Genomic DNA, 21,585 nt, shown 5'->3' with positions numbered 1-21,585 from the left:
AGAAAATTCATCAAGGCAATTAAGTCACCAAATACCAAAAATGGCAGACGGCAATACCCGCTATCACTACGACCCGTCCATGGCGGCGGCAGTCATTTTTATTGTCGCGTTTTCCCTCTCAGGTATTTACCACACATATCAGGTAATACGACTCAAATCCTGGTATTTCATCCCATTCGTCGTCGGTTCTATTGGTATGAATCCGCTCCCATCCACTGTAAACAGCCAAGACAACAAGCTAATGATTGTATGATACAGTCGAGATCGTTGGGTACGCAGGCAGAGCCGTAAACGCATCAGAGCCCTCGGGAAAATGGACACTTGTGCCATATATTATACAAGCTCTATTTCTTCTGCTCGGTCCTCCTTTCTACGCCGCTTCTATCTACATGGTCCTCGGACGCCTCATTAGACTCCTGAGGGCCGAGCGTTACTCCGTGGTTCGATTGAACTGGTTAACTAAAATCTTTCTGGTTGGAGATATTGCTTCTATCGTTGCTCAAGGAATGGGTAGGTGACATAATTGCCTTGGGTCAACCATTTGCTAACTAGCCTAGGTGGTGGCATGCTTGCTGGAGCTGATAACAAGTCATCAAAAGACAGGGGCCAAATGATAATCATCATCGGTCTCTTTATTCAGCTTGTTTTCTTCGGCGTGTTTATTATTGTTACAATGATTTTCCACCGTCGAATCCATAACATGCCTACCGTGGCCAGTCTCAAAATTCGCGCACCCTGGAAGCGGCTCCTTATAGTCCTTTATATCTCAAGCGGACTCATTATGCTTCGGTCCGTCTTTCGAGTTATTGAATACGTTATGGGTGAGGACGGCGAACTCATGACTAAGGAGGCTTACATCTATGTATTTGATGGTACCTTGATGCTCATTGTTTCTCTACTATTCAATTGGTTTCATCCCTCTGCCATTATCAACAAAGAAAATATGGAGCAATACAACAATTTGGGCTCCGAAACCCAGCTTGGGGGTTTAAACTGAGCCACGACTGGTAAACTTTACTGCATGGGTATTCTTTATTATTGTTTAAAGTTTAATTTCCCCATTATCACCTAGATTGAAATTTGGCTACAATACGCAACATAGAGGAATTATAAAATGTATAGGGTACAGAGAAATAAATAGCGATTATATATTACATTAAATAGTTAAATATACTCGTTATAGCCTATCTACTACTACTACTACTATAATCGATGGTATCTCCTACACGCCAATTGGAGTTTGAGCTATTTATCTTGTAGGATAGCAGAGCCCTTGTGATATGTAAGAACACTCCTGAGAAACTCTCAGCGCTAAGACCTACGGCTTGAGGAAACGAGGTTTTGTAAATAGTGCATGCCAACTATTTGTTTTAAGAACGTTTCTTATAGGGAGTGTAAAAAGGTAAACCGCGAACAATCTAGCATCAGAGACAACTGCATATAGTGTGTATATATATTTAATTAATACCTATTAAGCTAGATTTTTTAAGGCTACTCCGGTTATATCCGCATTTCCCAAATTCAGATTGCAAGTTAGGTAAGGCTCAATAAGCTTATTAATCTTAGCCCTGACTACTAAATGTCATGGCTTATATATAATGTCTCTAAGTATAATTAATCACTACTATCCACAAGTAATGAACTTCTAGATATCGCGTTACAAAGCGAAATAGAACCACATGGCTCCGCCTGCGATGCCCAACATCAGTGGTGCCTTTAGACCCATAGCACCGTTATCGTCGTCCCCAGCCGCCCCAGATTGTCCTGCACTGGCACTCGTGGCATCAGCCCCAGATTGTCCTGCACTGGCACTTGCGCCATCAGCGCCATCCGCGCCATCCGCACCATCAGCGCCATCCGCACCATCAGCGCCATCCGCACCATCAGCGCCATCCGCACCATCAGCGCCATCAGCGCCAGACGTTGTCTCGCTGGTAGCCGCAGCCATGGTACCATCGGCAGTGGAAGACGGCTGGGCATCTTGGCCAGTGAGGTACTTGGAGCTTGCGCTGTCGACAAGGGCAGCGTAGTCGGCTGCCTTGAGGGGAATTTTGGTCTTGCAATCCACTTTTGTCGTTGCAGGGCCCTTGCAAATCGGCCATCCCTTGCATGTGCTGAGATTACCACCAACGCAGCAGAAAGCCTTGTCTTCGTCGTCTTTCATGGAAATAATGCCATGGCACTTGGTACCTTCAGAGTTGTCCCTGATTACGACTCCATTATCTTGAGCCGAGATCTGACTACTGAGAGCCAAGAGAGCGGTGATTTAACACAATGATCGAAACGATGGCATGTTGAAGATGTTACTGGAGATGGTTGTGGTAATGGGGCTAAGGATCTGAGATGGAAATCGAGGTGAAAATGTTAAGTAGTATGAGGTACGAAAGGTAAACAGGATATTTGAGGTAGAATTTATTTCCTTTTATAATCGAGCTGAAAGTAAGTGGGTTAAATGATGGTGTCCAGTATTTACCTTGATTGGCATTTCAAAAAACATCTGTTTCTCAGTTTAGGAGCAGAAAAGCTCATGCGCTCGAATTAGAGCTCCTAAACAGGCTAGAGCTTGTCGATCGATGATGATTAACGGAAACAGCAGCTGGTATCATCAGATCGGCATTCCCTACGAACCAACAGAAGTAGGCTAGTCTGAATAGCAACAAGGGCTTATTTAAGCATTTTAAGCATCGTCAGCCATGTCGATTTAGCTAATTATCTAGATGTTCCTTGTTATTGTTAGCAAACCCACCAGTTACGGGCTGGTCGCAAGGTTAAATGTGGTAGGTAATTGACCTTACTCATCGCTCATCGTATTCAGGGCCTTGGCTAAGAGAGTATTTCGGTAGACGAGGGCAAGCCTGAGTGTGAGCGCTGTAAGAGAGCAGGCCTGAAGTGTGAAGGCTACAGTACCAAGTTTTTGTACATACCAGTCAACGACGCCACAGCCTCCAGTCACGCAACATGTGAGCCAGATAGCAACACGGCCCATAAGTGGATCGATGTGAGCACACGGCAACGAAGACATCACTCTATACGCGGCCAAAGACTGAAACAACATACCATGCCGAACATGCTCATCCGGTCGCATCTTCCCGATGAAAATAGTATCCTCAGCAACCATATCCTCTCCAGGTTCAATCCTTCGAGCCAAGCGGAACCGTCGGTACCAAGAACATTGCTTGGAAAAATCATTGTGATGGACAATTCGTACAGCGCTCAAGCCTTGACTGCCATCTACTTTGGCAAGATGAGGAAACAGTACGAAATGTACCAGAAAGGACAACGGTTCTACGGAACAACTCTCAATCAACTGCAAAAGTCCCTTCTTAACCCGCAGGAAGCACGAAAGAATAATGTTTTGACTATTCTGTAGTTTACTATGTTTGTGCCTCTACGAGCATGTAGCCCTATCCGAAGAAACCGAGTGGCTTAAATACTATGAGCGGATTGCTCGGCTTGTGGAGCGCACAGGGCCAGCATGTTTTCAGACTAAGTTTGAAAGACATGTTTTCCAATTATGTCGATGCATGATCGTACGTTCAAGTGCTCAAAAAACGGGCCAGATACTGACTGCGTATGTAGATAAAAGCCGCTGGCGTCACAAAGTCTCACTGCTTCTTGGCACAAGAAAGGTGGAAGGTTGGGGAAAGAAAATCAGAATATGACCATCAGCAACATAGATTCTATGTATGATACTATGACCGAAGTACCCGGTCTTTTCCATAACATCGACTTACCTCTGTGGAAAAGAAGACCAAATCGCCCTCATACCTGGCTCAACGCGATCAGGTGGAACATTTACTCGATGAGCTCTAAAACTATCCTTGAGCCCTGCGACTGGCATTATACATTGAAGAAGATAGAAACAAGATCCTACCGCCACAAAACCAAGCAGTTGCTGCAGGAGTAGCTATGTGTCATGCGTCAATTCTGTGTTTAGCGTTGACAACCGATTACTTCGATCTCCCGCTTCAAATACCGGGTTTCAAAAAAGACTCAAATATCAATACAAGAGATCGAGCCTATAAGGCTAATGTATGTAGAACATTAGCCTGTGAAATTTCCATCTTGCCACTGCGACGTTGCGTGGTGAGCAATCTACTTCAGCTGCATTTTCCTTTCTCTTTTCTCTACAAGTGGCACATGAGTATCTGCCTCCAAATACACTAGAGGGTATGCGTTTAGAGGGTCTTTTGGACAGTGTTATCGCTGGAAAGCATGGCTTTGAGACTGGGCGGACAAGGCGACGGGCGGCATAATTTAACTCGCCACCTCAACTGGGCACATAGTGTTCGATGGCCCTTTAATCAGTCATGGGGTTTTTATCTACCTCTTTGACGCTGTCCCGATGTTAGGCGTCATGTTTATTATGAACTGGGTTCATCCAAGCGAAGTCGAGACACTTCTGATAGGAGACAAGATGGCCAAGGGGTTTCGGCTAATCAACTATTCTGATGAAAAACAGGCTTCGGGTTAAAACCCAGAACCACTTGCATAATCGACTCGTTTAGAGCGTGGTAAGCCTCTGGACTTCCAGGTGGCGACGACGATTTAGTGCTACTAAGCAGCAATATCTAGATCATAAACTTGTGGGAATTTTAAGGCCACATTATTCAGAGCCATAGAAGATTAGAACTTAATCGACAAAGTTCTAGAGACTGATACGTTAGTGATAAAGGGAACTCGTGAGATGTTTAGATAAGGATGCCGGTAGATAGTTAAGCCACAAAGCTTTCAGCTACTTCTCATCCTCCTCCCGGTACAGTTTATTAGAAGATAAACTGCCCTAGAGGTATTGTCTCTATTGCTATGCTTTTTTTCTTTTTGCTTAATCGCTTAGGTGTAAGATGGAGTTTGCCGATATATTGAAGAGCTAAGAGGCCTCTAGTGGCACTGGCTGGTATTAATCAGAGGGCGATAACGAATCGATCTTTATGAGAAGTCCCTAAGAAGTAGCTAAAGGGGCTGTGGAAGTAGTAATTAAACGGCGAATATGATAGAGCATCGCCGAGGCCGTGCCCCTGCGCGTACGCTTTGACGTCTCGAGGAGTTATTCTTTTAGAATGCCGACGAAAGGAGTTTTAATCCTATCACTGTCAACATTAATTAACATTAAGGGGTCCAGGGTTTGGGAATCACTCGCCAGTGTCGTTTTGTGTTATGCTGACGACACTTTCATGTCGAGCTTTCCTAATAATGCTATCCCGCCGCCTATATATAAGTTAGACTTTAACTACTGGGTGGAGAAGACACTTAGGCGACTTACTGATCCGCTTGCTCGATGTGGTGAGGCCTGGTGCACTAGATCGTAAGTTTAATGAGACAGTACTGATGCAGATCTGTTGATGCGATGCTGGAGTCTGGAGTGTTGGAACCCGTTGTCGGGCTGGCCATATATAGTAGTAATTTTATCTGCTTCCCCCAGTTCCCCAGATATCATGTAACCTGGGGAACTTGGGTAAGTGTGGAGTTGTCTTTGCGCATAAGCTTTAATTGCATTTTGATATAGTTTCCACGTGGGTCGGGGTCACCTCGAGTAAACTTAGGCCAGATGAGGATTAGATTTATAGAGGTACTAATATTCTAGAAAAAGCAATCGGTAATTATATAAAGCCGACGGTAGATCGTTTGCCCGGTTCACTCTAGCCAATATAAGAACGAGTCAAGAGTGCCAGGGAATTGCAAGCACGGACACAAGAAATGACTCTTGAGACGTCCCTAACACAGACATCTAATACCCCTAATCCCAATCGGTAATAGACACAATCGCGGAGAAAGCAGTTATATTGTGGCTTGCCCAGCTATTAGTCAGGCCAGACGCTAATAACAATGGGAAAGCCTTGAAAATAAAGTCATCGAAAGGTCAGTTCAGAGTATGTTTCTATATTTCATATGCTATTTTATAAAACAGGAATCCCATAGATGAAATGTAAACGAAAGAAACGGATGAAATTATTAGGTATGGAACGATAGTTACGCTGACCGGCTTCTAATTAAGATCGGCTTCTGATTAAGCTTGCTGCTAGCCTGCATGCTATACGAAAGTTAAAAATGGCAGGCCATTGGCATGGATTGTCAATTAAAGCGTATTGGACTGTTCACTGATTTACTCACTAGACCTTAAATAAAGTCTCTAAGAAAGGGTAATTATATGCTATCTTATATCTATATACTTAATGCATATAAAAGTAAACTTGCTATCTGGTTACTTATAGGTATAACTGCATAGAAGGCATAGCAGGCCCTCTATATTAAGCGTCTAGTCTGTGGCTACTGTGTGTTAAATAAGTAAATGCCTTATCGATCTACTTACTTTTCTTTAGCAGAAAGCTAAATTCAATTAATTTAAAGACCATAGTGTTAAAGCTCCCCGAGAGCCCGAGTCGCCGTCTTAAGTTATCCCGAGACTAAGTAGGTATCCAATCACTGACTAGCCAAGGAAATTATCTAACCCTCTGTAGGGAAGTCACTTACGTGTTACTCGCGGCGAAGCCTAGGCATGGCGCAGAAACTTTAAGCTGTTATGTGACCCTGGAAGTGCTATGCTCTGCCCCACCTGTCCCCCATCCCTTTAGGTCCCACATGAGCCAGGGTATTAAACGCAGATTGCCGTGATTCCATTTCTGCCTTACGTTTCGTATCCTGATGGGGTTAAATTATAGACTTAGACCAGACGTGTTTCTGCAAGAACTCTATTAAATTAATACGATCATGACACTGGTTGTTCCCTACGTAGCTAATCAGATATACCACATGGGGACCCCTGCAACATGTAAGTCTTACCTTCAAATCTTAAATACACTGTAATTCCGTATTTCCGACACTTTTTGTAGACATCATGCGTACTCATTCGACCCAAGCTATGCTTAAATCGGCCGACAAGGAGAAAGTTGACCTAGTAGGGACCAGTTCAAGTCATCAGCCGTATTCGTCTAGTATGGAATCCGTTTGAATTTGTTCGCGATAGTGAGCTGCGCCACAAGTCGAGATACGTAATCGCCATCCCGATCTTCCATGATTCCATCCAAGCCCTGTCACGTCAAATTATTGTCGGTAACGTTTGCACCGGCAGTCCGGTTGTCATTCCATAACTACTGTCGCAAATTTTAAACAGACTCATTTATTTAAGATAATCAATACCCAGATGCATGTTGATCAGCTCTTCACACAAACCATCTCTTGATCTATCATAGTTTACTTTTCCATTCCAAAGCTTACATACTTTACCTGTTCCTTCAATCTTCGCTGCATGATGCGATACGCCATTCTCTCACTCTTGGCTCTTGGAGGGTCAGTCCGAGCCGACCCGCGTTATGCTCATGTGGAAAAAGCCCAATCCCTCGATTACGACTATGTTATTGTCGGTGGAGGTGTGGGAGGCGTAACTCTCGCCAATCGTCTTACTGAGACTGGAGGTATATGGAGAAACCCATCCCTATTACATCGATACCAGTTCAACTAACAGCGAAATGACAGAGTTCCAAGTCCTGCTTCTAGAAGCTGGCTCGCTGTAAGTTTTTTCTTTTTCTAAACTCCCATGCAAACGGCACAAACAGACACGCTGATGTAATCACATGTAGCGATCAAGGTGAAGATTTCATCGTTACCCCAGGTCAGGTGGGCAATGGCGCAGGTACAAAGTACGACTGGAACATCACCAGCACATCCTCCAAAGCCTTCGCTGGTCGCGAACTGGCCCTTCCCATGGGACGAGGTGTCGGAGGAAGTAGTTTGATAAACCAGATGGTATATACAAGAGGTACCAAGGGCGACTTTGATCGCTGGGAGCAACTTGGAAACAAAGGCGTCAATTGGGATCTCATGTTGAAGAATTTCAAACTAGTAAGTTATCTTCTCACAATGATCGGAATTACGACTGGGATCGCGCATACTAACAACTCCAGGCCGAGACCTTCACGCCCCCCGATCCATCCATCATCGCCGAGTATAACGTCACCTGGGACCCGGAGTCTCATGGCTTTGAAGGATATGTCCATTCGACTTATTCGCCATTTTTCTGGCCGTCAACCCGTAAGTGCACCCATCGTCTATCAAGCGGCTGTATGGAGGTGCTTCGTGCCACTAACATTAGACTGCAATTAGACAATGCCGTCCAAGCCGCTCGCGAGCTGGGTATCCCGATTGTTCCTGATGGCCAGAGCGGTAATGGTGCTGGCGGTTTCTATATGACACATTCCCAGAAGCCAGTCGAAAACACCCGTAGCTCCGCTCGAGCCGGTTATTACGATAGAGCCGCCGGCAGGACCAACTTACACCTCCTCCAAAACGCACACGCAACGAAGGTCGTCTTCGACGGCAAGAGGGCGGTAGGAGTCGAGGTAAGTTTGTTGATCCTGATGAAAGTAACAACACTAACGGATTACAGTATGGAACCAAGGCTGGTGCAAGCCGCCAGATTGTCAGAGCAAAGAAAGAAGTCATCCTGTCGGCCGGGGCTCTACACACTCCACAGATTCTCCAGCTCTCGGGTATCGGTAAAGCATCCGCACTGTCGACCCTCGGTATTAAGAAGGTCGTAGATCTACCTGCTGTTGGCCAGAATCTCCAGGACCATCCTCTCTTAGCCACCGTGTTCGCATGTAAGTACGCCCCACGCCTCGCCGAGGCTTCTGTTGCGGGATAATGGCTAACAAGGTATCAAATAGTGGAACTTCCTCTCTCCTCGGCTAACCTCACTTCGAACCAGGCTTTCGCCGATGAAGCAGCCAAGCTTTATCAAACACAGCGAACCGGGCCTTTGGCGAATCCAGGTGGCGAATTCATTATGTTCTTACCCACCTCAAACTTCACCGACACCGGAGATCAGTTGGTGCAGAAGGCCAAGTCACAAAGCGTCGAAAAGTTACTCCCTGGCACTCCTAAGGAAGTGCGAACCGGATATAAGAAGCAACATCAAATACTTACCGACGGACTGACAGCCAACAACCTAACACCCCTTGAGGTATTCTGGAACGACGGCGCTATTGTCCTTGGTCTCGAGCACCCTTTCTCCCGCGGTCAAGTCACACTGAAGTCTGCCGATCCATTCGCCGCACCCAAAATCGACCTTGGATCCTTGAGCAATCCTATTGACATGGCAATCCTTGTGGAAGGAGTCAGGTTTGCAAGGCGCTTCATAGAGACCAAAGCCATGTCTTCTGCATCCCCTTTTGAGATTGTTCCTGGCCAAAATGTCACGTCCACTGCTGACATTGAGGCGCACATCCGGGAGAATGTCGCTACCTTTGCTCACTATGCCGGTACTGCGTCCATGGGTCCCAGGAACGAGGGTGGTGTTGTTGATAGCTCGTTCCGCGTGTATGGAGTTACTGGTCTCCGTATAGTCGACGCCAGCGTTATTCCTTTGCTTCCTGCTGCGCATACTTCAAGCACGGTTTATGCACTAGCTGAAATGGTAAGCTTTGCAATGTTTTTTTAAAGGGTATTTTAATAACGTTTTCTTAGGCTGCGAATATTATTAAGTCAACTACATCTAGGAAGGCATAAGACTAAGGGCATCTATAGATTTTTTTATAGATTTTTTTAATTAATACTATAAGTAAACATTAATTTATTCTCTATCTTCAACTATATCTATCTAAGTAATATTAGATCACTTCTTATATTAAGACTATTATTTAGTAATAAGTAAAATGATGTGTATTTAAATAAGAATATGACTGCAAGAGGAGCCTCGATTCTACAACCCAGCGCGGGTCAATCCGACTACCTGAATAGCCTGCCACAAAACATGACCGGCCCCATAGACGGGGACCATTAGACTAGCACGAACCACCATATAAGTATCACAGGAGTAACGTTAGAGGCAAAATTGAGGCCAACTGGCGGAAACGTTTGTTGCGGTGGCAGCGGTGGCAGCGGTGGCATCAATTTGGTTCAAAAGGGCACAGATGACATCTATCACAAGTCCCTCCCTGGATGGTCGTGGTACTGGGTGAGTATTGTCCTCCCTGGCGTATCGACATTGATAGAGTACTAATAATGTCAGGCCAATCCTACTACACGGATTAACAAGACCATCAATGTTGACGGAGTCAAGCATCAGATTGATCCAACCAAGTCTTTTACCTTATTCAAGAGGTAATGGGGTGACTTTGGCATCGGAAATGGTTACTACGCACTCTGTTCTTTCCTGGAGGCTGGAAAAGTTCTTATTACGTGGATCATGGACCCTGATATCAAAGGTAGGGGTCAAGTTGCTTTCGCGTCAATTTGGCACCCCAACGGACTCCACGAGATGATTCCTGCCGGGCCTGAGACCTGCGCTTGTGATATCTCGTTGAGCAACGTCACCCGATATAGGTACTTTAACGAATATCGTTTCCTTAATCCTTCAAGCCGTTAGATGAGACTTTTCAGCTAGCAGCTCAACGAAAGATGACGTGGACACTGATGTTGATTTTTCTTTGGTCGGACTTTTTCCCGAGTTATCACTCTTGTACTTTTTTATGTTCTTTTCGCTGATTACCTACTTCTCCACCGAGAGTCGAGCTTTGCTCAGTCAGGGAGGACTAAGCCTATGAAGAGTTTCCTCTCTTTCCTCTTCTCCCGGAAAGAGAGGGGGAGTTTATCGGCTTTGAATCTATGTAAAAGCAGCATACGCATTCGTAGTTCAGGAAGAGATGCCAATAGATCTGCTAGGGCCATGTGTGCTGTTGTCATGTATCTCAATGCTGGCCATCCTGGTAACATTTTGGCGATGTGCAAAAGCAAAGATTCTGAGCGACAGTGGCCAAGAATGATTGAACTTGCTGATTCTTCCCCTTGACATGTAAAATAGTGGCGTGATGGTAACCCTGGGCAAGAATTGCGGCGATTACTGCATGCAGTAACCACTTCGCCGTGGCTAAGCCTTACCATAGCCGAACAAGGGTCTTGAGACTCTCGAAGGTCAAATAAAGAGCCCAGCACGGCTCAATCGTTGAGTCTCTGTTGTCTATAAGAGTTCTACTGGAAAAATAATACTATATATAATACCAGCTGTATTAAGATAGGAATGTTGACTAAGCTATTATACTTTTAACGTAATACTCGGGATTTTGTATTTAGATTAGGATTGGTTAAGACCAGGCTTTTCACTCCGCCTATTAGCACAGCCTTCCTGCACAGCAGCGGCGCATCATTATCCTTGTTAGTTCTTAGCCATATATGGACCCAATCCCCCTCCACAGATATGATCAATAGGCACCTCGCTCAAATATCACAAGCCCAGTTTGTTGTGGCTACGCCTAGTAACCTCACCAATGTCCAACCTATTAATGACCCCATTAGTAGTAACAACTACACCTAATAGTGCCACATTTACTACTCCTACATGGACTTTACCAATATTTACCCCGCCACCGAACTGCCTCAACACAACGGATTTCTGGTACAAGACGACAGATTGCTATTCTGGGACTGCTCAAGGTTTTTATCAAACAACTCAAACCTGCAGCTATCTCAATCTTGGTAATAAAGACTATGGAGGCTATTGTGAACCAGATTGGCGCCATCCTGCAACGGAGTGTCCCAAGGGTTATACGCCTGCGAAAACTCTCAACCATGACCCTTATAAAACAGCCACTACTCGAGAGATATACTGTTGTCCATCGTAGGTTCATTGAGAGAAGCGCCTAGCGCCGTTCCATAGACTGACTTATTGGCACACAGAGCCTACGATTTCCAATGGCAAAAACCCACACTCAAGGATCAGAGTGGCGATTCCGCTACTCCATTCGACAAATTCTGTGTTGCTACAAGTCTCAGATCCTCTGGCTCTTCACCATTGACCCTTACCGTTCTTGATACAACTTCTAGGGTTAATTCATACTCCACGATCTCAACAACGGTAGAATTTGACCCCGAGACAGATATCCTCCTGGCTCCTATTGTCACCATATCATTCACCATCGAATCAGACGGATCAACATGTGTGCCCGATTGCGATGAACCTTATACCGGTGGACCATGGCCGAGACCAGAACGAACGTATACATCAACATCAACAGCACAAGGAAACGACGGCTTCAAGGGCTATGATACTTTTGTTAAGGTGGTTGTTTCAGTTAGCCTTGTAGTCGGCCTTGCCATTCTATTTTGTATCGGCTGTTGCGTACACAGATCAAGAAAGCGGAGAAAGATGAGAGGAGGTCCTGTTAAATTACAACAGCAGAATGGTAATCAAGTGAGAAAGGAATGGTGGAATAACATTAAATAATTTTATATAATGCTAATTATAATATTAATACTAATACTCTAATGTTCTCCTACGCCAAAATGAAAAAGGTATTTCAGAGTTTAATAAGCTCGGTTATGCAGGGTAGCATTTTAAAGGTGACGTCCCCACACCCCACGCTCAGCGAACCTCGGTTCATTTCTTAGCGCGGCCAACTTAATCCGGGGTAACTACTTAGCCTACCTTTGTCTCTTCCCTCATCAATCATTTTCTACATAAACAGAAACACACATATTCTTTGAACCTCCATCTATACAAAAATCACCCATCATGTCAGGTCCCGGTGTTGGTTTCGAATACCCGCCCGTCGAGGTCACATGGCTGCAGCGCGACGTCCTGCTCTTCGCCAACACCATCGGCGCTACCGTTGATGAGTTACACTTCCTCTACGTACGTCACCACTGCCTGGGGCTACTGATCTCGTACTGACAAACAATAGGAGTTCGACCCCAAGTTCGCCGTCTTCCCTACCTACCCCGTCATCCTTCGTAAGTTGCGCCACTTGTGCATATAATTCTAATAATTAACCCTTCACAGCTTTCAAGAAGGACTCCCAGGAAGTAGTCGACTACTACAAGGCCAGCAAAGCCGTTCAGATCCCTGGTGTTCCCGAGCTCGACTACACTCGTGTTGTCGATGGTCAGCGAAAGATTGAATTCCTCAAGGCCCTTCCAACAACCTCGGCCGGTCGCAAATTCGAAATACGTCAAAAGGTCATTGGTGTCTACGACAAGGGCCGTCCTGGAACTGTCCTCGAGACCGAGACCAACCTCGTAGATGTCGAGAGTGGCGAGGTGTACGCTCGCGTCACCAGCAGCGGTTTCTTCATTGGTCAGGGCAACTGGGGCGGTCCCAAGGGTCCTGCCACCAAGAACTACCCCCCACCAAAAGGCAAGGCTCCAGACGCTACGATTGAGGTTCAGACTACGGCCGAGTCAGCGCTCCTCTATAGGTTAAACGGTGATTACAACCCGCTGCATGCTGACCCTGAGCCCGGGCAGAAGATGGGTTTCGGGGGAACGATTATGCACGGGTTGTATTCGTGGAACTCAACGGCTCATTCACTGTTGAAAGAGGTCGGCGGCGGAGATCCTGCCAACATCAAAGAGTACCAAGCAAGGTTTGCTAGTCCTGTGAGGCCGGGCGATAAGTTGGTGACGCATGCGTGGGTTACGGGAGAGAAGCAAGGTGAATGGTCTGAGGTGAGGTTTGTCACGCAGGTTGCCGGTGGGAAGGTTGTCTTGAGTAATGGATTGGCTTTGATGAAGGTTACTAGCCAGGGGAAGAGCAAGCTATAGTTAGAGGGTGGGTGTCAATAAGCTTACGGTTTTACTATGTATTTAATAGTTTAATCCTCTCAACAGCAACTCTCAAAAATAGTATGCAATATGCCGAGAGAATTACTCAAGGTCGGGATGTGGGTGCGAGAAAGCTTTATATTAATCTACGTGCCAAATGAAGAATGTGAGACTTCAGGTAGATAGCGAGCCAGGCTAGCTAATTTGAACTTTCTATCGGCACGCTCGACCCGAATGTGCTCCATGCTTATTGGTGGAAATTACGAAACTGATCTAAACAGGCCATAGCTATACGCAAGCTCAAACCTTGGTCGTTTCAAAAACCCTGCTATCAGCAGATAAAACCCATAATTAAATTGTTTTTATTGCTTCCGGTTAGTAATTAATAGAATTTAAGTATGGAAATCAATAAACAAGGCTGCAGCGGCTTAGTTTCATTTATGTTAAACTCTCATTTAATACAATAGGGGAAAATTGATCCGTGCTTGAGTAGCCAAGGAAATGAAGTTGGCTCCTTAAAAATAACTCTAGTCCCAGTACTCCGTTATAGGTCTATTATGTCTCTATTGCTTTGATACAGTCTTTCATTTTATTCGTTCTTTCGTTCGTTATCTATTAACTAACTATGCGTCATTCATTTATTTCCATTCTAGTGGCCATCGGTGCCGCGGTTCAAGCTGCTGCGCAGCTCAACGGCAAGGTCGGACCATTGACAACTCATCAGGCCAAGGCTGCAATCAAGACTTGCAACATCACCAACTACGGTGCCAAGGCGAATGCTAAGACCGATAACAGCGCGGCTATACAAAAAGCCTGGGATGATTGCAAAACCACTGGTGGAGAAGTTGTTATCCCGGCCGGCAACTATGGTCTTGGCACTTGGTTGACCCTTTCTTCCAAAACTCCAATGAGCTTCCGTCTTGACGGAATCATTTACCGCATTGGGTAAGTTTTCAAAGAATACTATGGTAAAGTCTTTGCTAACGCCTAAAGAACTGGTGATGGTAACATGTTCATGTTCAAGCACTTGGAGGACTTTGAGTTTTACAGCAGTACCTCCAAGGGTGCGATTCAAGGATATGGATATGAGTTTCACAAGAGTCAGTACAGTGCACTCCATCGAGTTGAGATCAGAGATACTAAAAAGTGCAACAGATAACAAATACGGCCCTCGTATCCTCCGCTTTTTCGATGTCAAGAGCTTCTCTATGCACGACGTGGCCCTGGTTGACTGTAAGCATTTCATCTCATGATCAAAGTACAATATTAATAACTCTATAGCTCCGGCCTTCCACTTCTCTTTGGACACTTGCTCTGATGGAGAGGTGTACAACACAGTTATCCACGGAGGCGCACGAGGTGGTCTAGACGGTATTGACGTCTGGGGATCCAATATTCACATCCACGATATCGAAGTCAGCAACAAAGACGAGTGTGTCACTGTGAAGAATCCCTCTGACCATTTGCTGATTGAGAATGTCTTCTGCAATTGGTCAGGCGGTTGTGCGATGGGCTCTCTTGCAACTGATACCAACATCCACGATATCGAGTACAAGAACGTATACACCCAAAGATCTAACCAGATGTATATGTTCAAGTCTTACGGTGGAAGCGGTACCGTTTCTAACATCGCCCTCAAGAATTTCAGGGGCCACTCCAATGCATACACTCTCGACGTCGATGCTGAATGGAGCTCCATGAAGCCCATCGCCGGCGATGGTATTCTTTACAGCAATATGACCTTCTCAGGGTGGTCTGGAAGTTGTAATGATGGTCGCCAGAGAGGTCCTATCAAATTCAACTGCCCTGCTCATGTCCCTTGTGTTGACATGAAGGTCGATAACTTTACCGTTGGCAGTAGCAAGGGTACTGTGGTTGAGCACGTTTGCAAGAATGCTTATGGGTCCGGTGTTTGTCTGAAGAAAGGCAACGGTGGTGCTTATACCGCAACTCAGACTGTCAACAACCCCAGTTTCGCAACTCAAACAATGGACGGGGAGCTCACTGCCGGCCTCGGCCTTACTGCCCCTATTGCTATCCCTACGATTCGATCTTCCTTTTTCCCTGGTACTCCCGTTATTAAGTCACTGATGGGCAAATCTGCAAAGCAGAGCTAAATAAAACCTGCCCGAGAGGAAGTCAAGGATCAGACCAATACGGCGACTCCCAAGTAAGTATCATTTACTAGTATATAAATTGAACACGATTATAATCAGTGATTGCCTCTTTCACTCCATACTTGATCTAGTTCCTCAGAAATTCTCTTAATCTCGCCGTACCCCGTTGTCCGCCATGTCCTCGTTAGTACTTGCTTGACTGTATGAATGTCACGAGGAGTGTGCACGGCATACCCCAGTATTAGCATAGGCCAGGACCCTAAAAAGCACAGAGACCATGTCTCACTGTCAAGGTGGGTACGCAGAACAAGAAGTGCCTTGTCAACCTGCCACCGAGTAGTTGCTCGGATAGAAGACATAGTGGGCTTGGGGATTTGTGATGATATTGACGATACTTCTGACACCCAATCCAGAAGAATAGATGTAGCTAGTATGAATAGCAGGACATGCTCATCGTTTGCCTGTAGTGTCGAGGGTGTAGCGCCGAGTTGAAAGGCGTAGTCTTCCCAGCTTTGTATTTCCAGTCGCAAGCGAGCCAGTTCAAAATTACTGCACTTGGTGGAATTATAAATATCGATTGTGTCGAGAACAATGTGATACAGGTGTGGTGGAAGACCTAAAACAGCGGTCCTGTGCTCGGGAAATGTGTTGTCAGCCCACCAATTCTGGAGAAGTTTCTCTGTCCATAAAAGGAAATCTGTGTTGATCCTATAGGTAGGGTTGAATGGATTCCGAAAAGATAACATCAAAGATTGGTAGAGTATACTCTCGGTAATGAGTCGTTCTATGGGAGTCTTAACTAATGGTGGCGATCTTTTCGTGCTGGAAAGTTGCCTCGTCCCATAAGATCCATGCCGCATTTGAAGGAGTTGAATGGCTCCGTTAACATGATGAGCCGCATGAGAAGCATCACTAGACCCCCAAAGCTAGTCGGTACAAGTCAGAAGAATGAATGTAGTATTATGGAGAGGGAAACCTACCTCGTATAGGTAAGAGAAGATAGTGGCAACGAGCAGACACTCATCAGGCTCTCTGATTCACATTCCAATCTCTCTTAACGCGGAATTAATGGAAGTGACAGCATCGGTATAATACTTTAGCCCTAACTGTGCAAACCTGGTATCTTGCGTAAGCGCAGACTTGTTGGAGGCGCAGCATGCGATGATTGACTTGTTGACGCCGTTACTGCGATTGGCCATGTCAAGATACTGACGTTTACATTCGTCCAAGAAATCTGCCGACACGCCAGGAAGTAGAAAAGCGGGGAATTGTATACTTTCAAAGTAACAAATCAAGTCGACCTCGATCTCGGCCCATGGATGGAAGAGATTGAGTCCCAGAGACTGCGGTCGTGACCTTCCAGTGGTAGGGTGCGATGTCATGGCCGGGGCTACCATCTCTGACAAGCCATGGTGACGTGAAGACAGGGATGCTCTTCTCCCGGTCTGAGAGCGCCATCTGCGATCGACCAATTGATCAGAAGCAGGCCATGTACAAACACAACCGTTGGTTAAACAGTTGTTACAGTCTGGTTTCTCTTCCCGACATTTTACTTTGCGCTTCCGACCTACCGAAGTGGGATAAGTCAGATAAGTTCGCATGATGTAACAAATCAAGACTAACAAGTTAAGCACCCAGTTTTAGTTCGCAACTTTGCTTGGCTTGTGGCCATGCTCATAGTTATGGATCTAGGTGTGCCGGGTTTGGTGATCTGAGGTTGCAGGGAAAAATGAAAAAAGAGCTCGGTCCAGTGACAAACCCTTTGAAATGTAAGATGTGGCTTGCTTGAGCTAGTCTTCTCTAGTCTCTGTTATTGTAGATCTTTACGAATCATGGCCTTGCCGTCTTATGCCGAGGAATTTCCATCATCACAGATTTTAAAGCATTTTCAAAATCATTTATTGCTTCCAAGTTGACAGAGGAAAGAAATGGATAATTTTTAAACCAGAAGGATTAATAATGCGAAATGTTCAAGCGAAGTCGGAACCGTATTTCTTAAAGCCCAGGACAAGGTTTCAACCAATCATACATAATTGCGAGATGGAGTTTTACTAAAGTTTAGAGATATCCGCTTAGTGGAGCAGCTTGCTCGTCTCTATTGCTTAGATTTTAGTACCAGATTCATGTAAACTTGAGTCCTTGTTGGTCGAGAACATGTCTCATCCTCCCTCTGCCATCCAAGTCGCCAGACCTTACAAAATTAGCCAGTGTAACCGTCCACATTGGTCTTCCCAACTTGTTCTGCCGCTCATAATGAGTCTGAAGTATCGCCTCATACCTCTCTATTCGCTTCTTTTTCTCCTCGCCATTCCAAATGTCCATGTGCAACACCTCGTTCATAGGCAGACGAGGTTTGCGTGCGTTGATGTGTTCCGGTCTAGCTTTGCCGACAGCCATACCGAAGAGACCCACGACGTGAGGCGGTAGTGCCAGATAGTCTGACATTTCGCGTGCGTTGTTACGAGTTCCGCCAACATAACATATACCAAGTCCCAAAGACTCTGCAGCTATCGCTGCGTTCTGTGCTGCCATTGCGGCATCGATAGTTGACATGATGAATAAGTCAATACGCTCGAGACCAGCCCCATCTCCTGGACGACCGTGATGATCTGAAGCATTCTGAAGACGACTTAGATCGGCACAGAAGAGAATAAACAAAGGCGCCTGTCGGATGAAGTCTTGTTCGCCTGAAAGAGTAGCTATGTGACTCTTGCGTTCTGGGTCTGTGATGGCTACAGCACTCCATGACTGCAACATGGATCCCGTCGAAGCGCTTTGTGCAGCAACCATAAAAGTTTCTAAGGTCGCCTCTGGAAGCTTCTCATCGGGGATGAAGTTACGGACCGAGACATGCTGGAGGATATTCGAGATAGTCGGATTCCATGGGATCCTGCCCTCTTGGGCCAAAGATTCTCCATAGCGTTCTTGAATGAGAGATGTTTGATCATCAACAATGTTGGGGACCATCTTGCAAGCGTAGCTGTGATTCTTGCCAACAAAATAATAAAAGATGAGCGCGAGAACAATTGTGCGACGTTTTCAGTTTTAACTTGTGCCTTTTTATATGGAATACGTCGTGATTTGACCTACTTTTACGTCATTTACTAACTGATTCTGATCCAGTCGGAGTAACTACAACTCATTCATTTACGATCTACATAACGAGACGATAAGTGAGAGTCCATGGGACTATAAATCAGTACATTTCAATAGCTATGATCATGTATAAACGACACACTAAGTTTCTAGTAGGCTAGAATGGCCTTAGATCAAGGTATCTTGACCAATTAAATATAATTGCGAGGACAGTGGATCGAGGTCATCCTAGTAGCGCGACATGGTTGGAAGATGCGTTCCAGATTGTGTACGTGTGGTGGGGCTTCATTAGATCACGATAGCGGGTACTTGAGTCTGCCGCCACCGGAAAATGATTCTTATCTGCGACTATCTAGTGTAGGGTAGGGACCCAAGAACATCTGGATGTTACCTAGCCGATCACATTCTGCACGTTTGAGATATTGATTACTCCAACTTGGGAAATGTATAACTTGATTTGATCGATTTGATTGGAGTGACTGTTTGATCGAGCTACCGTGTGATGAGCGATGGTTCCGTAACAAGTTGATAGTGAATTTGTAGCTACTAACAATTTGACGTGTACTCCGTTCAACTCCCTCCTACGTATTCTGCTTCACAATCTTCAATGGTGTATGATGTTGCTGTTCCAAGCCCGCCTTCAGGACTGTGAATCTGGATCTGTGCTGTGAGGATGTACTGCCTCCGAATCTTCAGCAAAAACAATCTTTCTGCAGAACAATGTAGCTGCCTGATCGGTGTCATCTTCGCTGCCCTTGACATCCTTTTGCCATCGCAGCCTTGGAAGTTTGTGGTCGTTATCATTGAGGCTTACAGCGGTACAGAGACCACTAGTTTCAGGTTTGTGTAAGATATCTGAAAGATCCATCGTCAAAGGCGCAAGGGTTGTATCACGGACTGTTTTAGTCTTTGCTTTCATGCTTGCGCCATAAACGATGACTGCAGCCAACGTGAGAGTAGCGTTCATCGACAGCCAGATATAGAGCTTTTTCTTGTCCACTGACACAGAGACAGCATCTTCTGACGCTTTAAAGGATATAGGCTCGGCATCGGTGCCCAGTCGTCTCATCAAGGTACTCCAAGATGCATGGTATCCCAAAGTCAGCATGCCAGTTACATATGTATTCAGATCCGAAGTAATCCAAGGTTCGGCGAAGTGCTGCCACACAGTATACTTGAGGACCTCGGATGTAAAATCTAGGGAAAGACTGTGAAGCCAGTCTTCTTTGATAGCTTCATCGTCGCGTTTGACTAAGCAGGTGGCATAAGATTGGGATGTCGAGTTGGAAGAGACAACTTTACAGTCCTGTCCGCCATAGATGCCGGCGGTCATCTCCACTTCTGCCAGTATGTAGCAATCATATGTTCTGATTGTGCCGTCCGATTTCCTAACGGGAATCCTCTCTTGGATGACAGGAGGGAGTTCTCCAAACTCAGCCGTGACTGTTGGGCATTCGTCCTTGTCACTAGGACGACGGCCCTTTTTGAGCTCTTCCTCAGATGGAACCATAGAGAGTCGTACCGCGACTAGCTTAGTTGTTCTGAGAATGGATGAATGTTTGGGGATTTGGCTCTTTGCGTTCCATTTTTCATCCATGATGATGGATGTTGCTCCTATTGCTCTACTTTCCAGGGGGTAACTGACATCGGAGTAGTCTGCATTTGCAGCATATTGTGATCTCTTGTTGTCCGTTGCGTTGACCCATCGGATGTTAGTTGCTAGGTAAGGGAGCGGAAGGCTGATATTACTGTTGGTAGGTATTTTCTCGCTTGGATTGAAGTACCTTCGTAGCTTGAAAGCCTTTGATTTAAAAGCATATTGTGGCTCATTCCCCGTTAGGGAGGCAGCACTAATAACTGTGGTCGCTCGCATATCGGAATAAGTAATAGCGTCCCAGTGGGTCAAGTCTCCGATTCGTTCTATAGTTGTTGTGTTGACATTGCGCAATAGAGTATCAGGAATCCAGGAAAGTGAGGATGATGCCAGGGGCGCTGCAAAACCATGAGGCCACATCAAAGCAAGAGCGATTGTTGCCCACAGAGACCAAAACAGCGATATCTCTGCCTTGATGGCGGGCAGAATCGGTATTAGGAAGCTGAGTGTCCGTGTCAGCTCTGAGAGAGTGACTCCACGGTTTTCGAGAAGGATGAAAATGATTCGCCAGGCGAGAAGTGTAGAGCAAGCTCCAGCAATAAGTCTGATCACGACTAGTGCGAGTGAAAGGAGACCAGTAACTTGGGATTGATGGAGCGGGGAGTGAAAGGTGAATAAAGAATAATCTGATCCGGCCTTGAATACACGCTCGTCTATATGAATAACTATTGCTGCGGTGGCAGCACATAGTACGATGTGGACGGCAAACAAATACCACGCCTTGATGGCATTCCAAAGACCAGAATCATCCGCACGTGACGAGCAATTCCTTTGCTGTAACTGTTCTGTTTGGCTAAGGACGCTGTAATCCCCACGGACCTTCTGGATAGGAGGCTCCATTGACATTGTTATTGTGTGTGACTTAAAAGAGCTGATGTAAGGTGACAATGTATGAGGTAAGAAAGGGCTGGGGGAGGAAGAAACTTTACAGCAGAAAATAACTTGTCGAGTGAGATTTTATCCGTGGCCAGAGATTTCAGGACCACAACTGAAACGTAGCTGAATACGAGTTATGAACCGGGTTTAGAGTCAATAGTTTATTTCTATTTGCTTCTGTCATTAAATAACCAATCGGGACGCGAATTCCAAAAAGCCACGGCGGCAGAGCCTGACCGGTATGGGTAGGCTACCAATAGCCTTGTACATAGATTGAGAGGCTTGCATGGTTCAGATGATTGAGGCTTG

At 45.6% G+C, this 21,585-nt stretch overlaps 8 protein-coding genes across 8 annotated transcripts; 5 read left to right on the top strand and 3 right to left on the bottom strand.

Moving 5' to 3' along the window:
• Window positions 1-40: 40 nt before the first annotated feature.
• On the top strand, window positions 41-997 carry FSST1_002757 (RTA1 domain-containing protein; the record flags this gene model as incomplete). Its single annotated transcript, XM_083228776.1, has 3 exons — window positions 41-194; window positions 259-510; window positions 558-997. The coding sequence occupies 3 exons, from the start codon at window positions 41-43 to the stop codon at window positions 995-997; spliced, it is 846 nt and encodes a 281-aa protein (XP_083086187.1).
• A 660-nt stretch (window positions 998-1,657) lies between these two features.
• On the bottom strand, window positions 1,658-2,164 carry FSST1_002756 (uncharacterized protein; the record flags this gene model as incomplete). The annotated part of the gene is made up of 1 exon (XM_083228775.1): window positions 1,658-2,164. The coding sequence occupies one exon, from the start codon at window positions 2,162-2,164 to the stop codon at window positions 1,658-1,660; it is 507 nt and encodes a 168-aa protein (XP_083086186.1).
• Window positions 2,165-3,067: 903 nt separating this feature from the next.
• On the top strand, window positions 3,068-3,370 carry FSST1_002755 (uncharacterized protein; the record flags this gene model as incomplete). The annotated part of the gene is made up of 1 exon (XM_083228774.1): window positions 3,068-3,370. The coding sequence occupies one exon, from the start codon at window positions 3,068-3,070 to the stop codon at window positions 3,368-3,370; it is 303 nt and encodes a 100-aa protein (XP_083086185.1).
• Window positions 3,371-7,249: 3,879 nt separating this feature from the next.
• On the top strand, window positions 7,250-9,504 carry FSST1_002754 (GMC family oxidoreductase; the record flags this gene model as incomplete). The annotated part of the gene is made up of 8 exons (XM_083228773.1): window positions 7,250-7,412; window positions 7,474-7,507; window positions 7,578-7,839; window positions 7,902-8,028; window positions 8,101-8,336; window positions 8,384-8,597; window positions 8,664-9,412; window positions 9,463-9,504. The coding sequence occupies 8 exons, from the start codon at window positions 7,250-7,252 to the stop codon at window positions 9,502-9,504; spliced, it is 1,827 nt and encodes a 608-aa protein (XP_083086184.1).
• Window positions 9,505-12,505: 3,001 nt separating this feature from the next.
• Window positions 12,506-13,533, top strand: FSST1_002753 (HotDog domain-containing protein; the record flags this gene model as incomplete). Its single annotated transcript, XM_083228772.1, has 3 exons — window positions 12,506-12,625; window positions 12,675-12,723; window positions 12,773-13,533. 3 exons carry the CDS (start codon window positions 12,506-12,508, stop codon window positions 13,531-13,533), a joined length of 930 nt encoding a protein of 309 aa, XP_083086183.1.
• Window positions 13,534-14,158: 625 nt separating this feature from the next.
• FSST1_002752 (pectin lyase fold/virulence factor) lies at window positions 14,159-15,650 on the top strand (the record flags this gene model as incomplete). Its single annotated transcript, XM_083228771.1, has 4 exons — window positions 14,159-14,478; window positions 14,527-14,633; window positions 14,689-14,766; window positions 14,815-15,650. The coding sequence occupies 4 exons, from the start codon at window positions 14,159-14,161 to the stop codon at window positions 15,648-15,650; spliced, it is 1,341 nt and encodes a 446-aa protein (XP_083086182.1).
• A 2,121-nt stretch (window positions 15,651-17,771) lies between these two features.
• On the bottom strand, window positions 17,772-18,617 carry FSST1_002751 (uncharacterized protein; the record flags this gene model as incomplete). The annotated part of the gene is made up of 1 exon (XM_083228770.1): window positions 17,772-18,617. The coding sequence occupies one exon, from the start codon at window positions 18,615-18,617 to the stop codon at window positions 17,772-17,774; it is 846 nt and encodes a 281-aa protein (XP_083086181.1).
• A 769-nt stretch (window positions 18,618-19,386) lies between these two features.
• On the bottom strand, window positions 19,387-21,246 carry FSST1_002750 (uncharacterized protein; the record flags this gene model as incomplete). The annotated part of the gene is made up of 1 exon (XM_083228769.1): window positions 19,387-21,246. The coding sequence occupies one exon, from the start codon at window positions 21,244-21,246 to the stop codon at window positions 19,387-19,389; it is 1,860 nt and encodes a 619-aa protein (XP_083086180.1).
• Between the last annotated feature and the right edge of the window lie 339 nt (window positions 21,247-21,585).

The sequence above is a fragment of the Fusarium sambucinum genome, chromosome I (genome assembly GCF_050947815.1).
Source record: "Fusarium sambucinum isolate potato_lamoka chromosome I, whole genome shotgun sequence".
Classification (NCBI taxonomy): domain Eukaryota; kingdom Fungi; phylum Ascomycota; class Sordariomycetes; order Hypocreales; family Nectriaceae; genus Fusarium; species Fusarium sambucinum.
The sequence above is the reverse complement of the archived record's forward strand: the minus strand, read 5'-3'. Positions and strand labels throughout refer to the sequence as shown.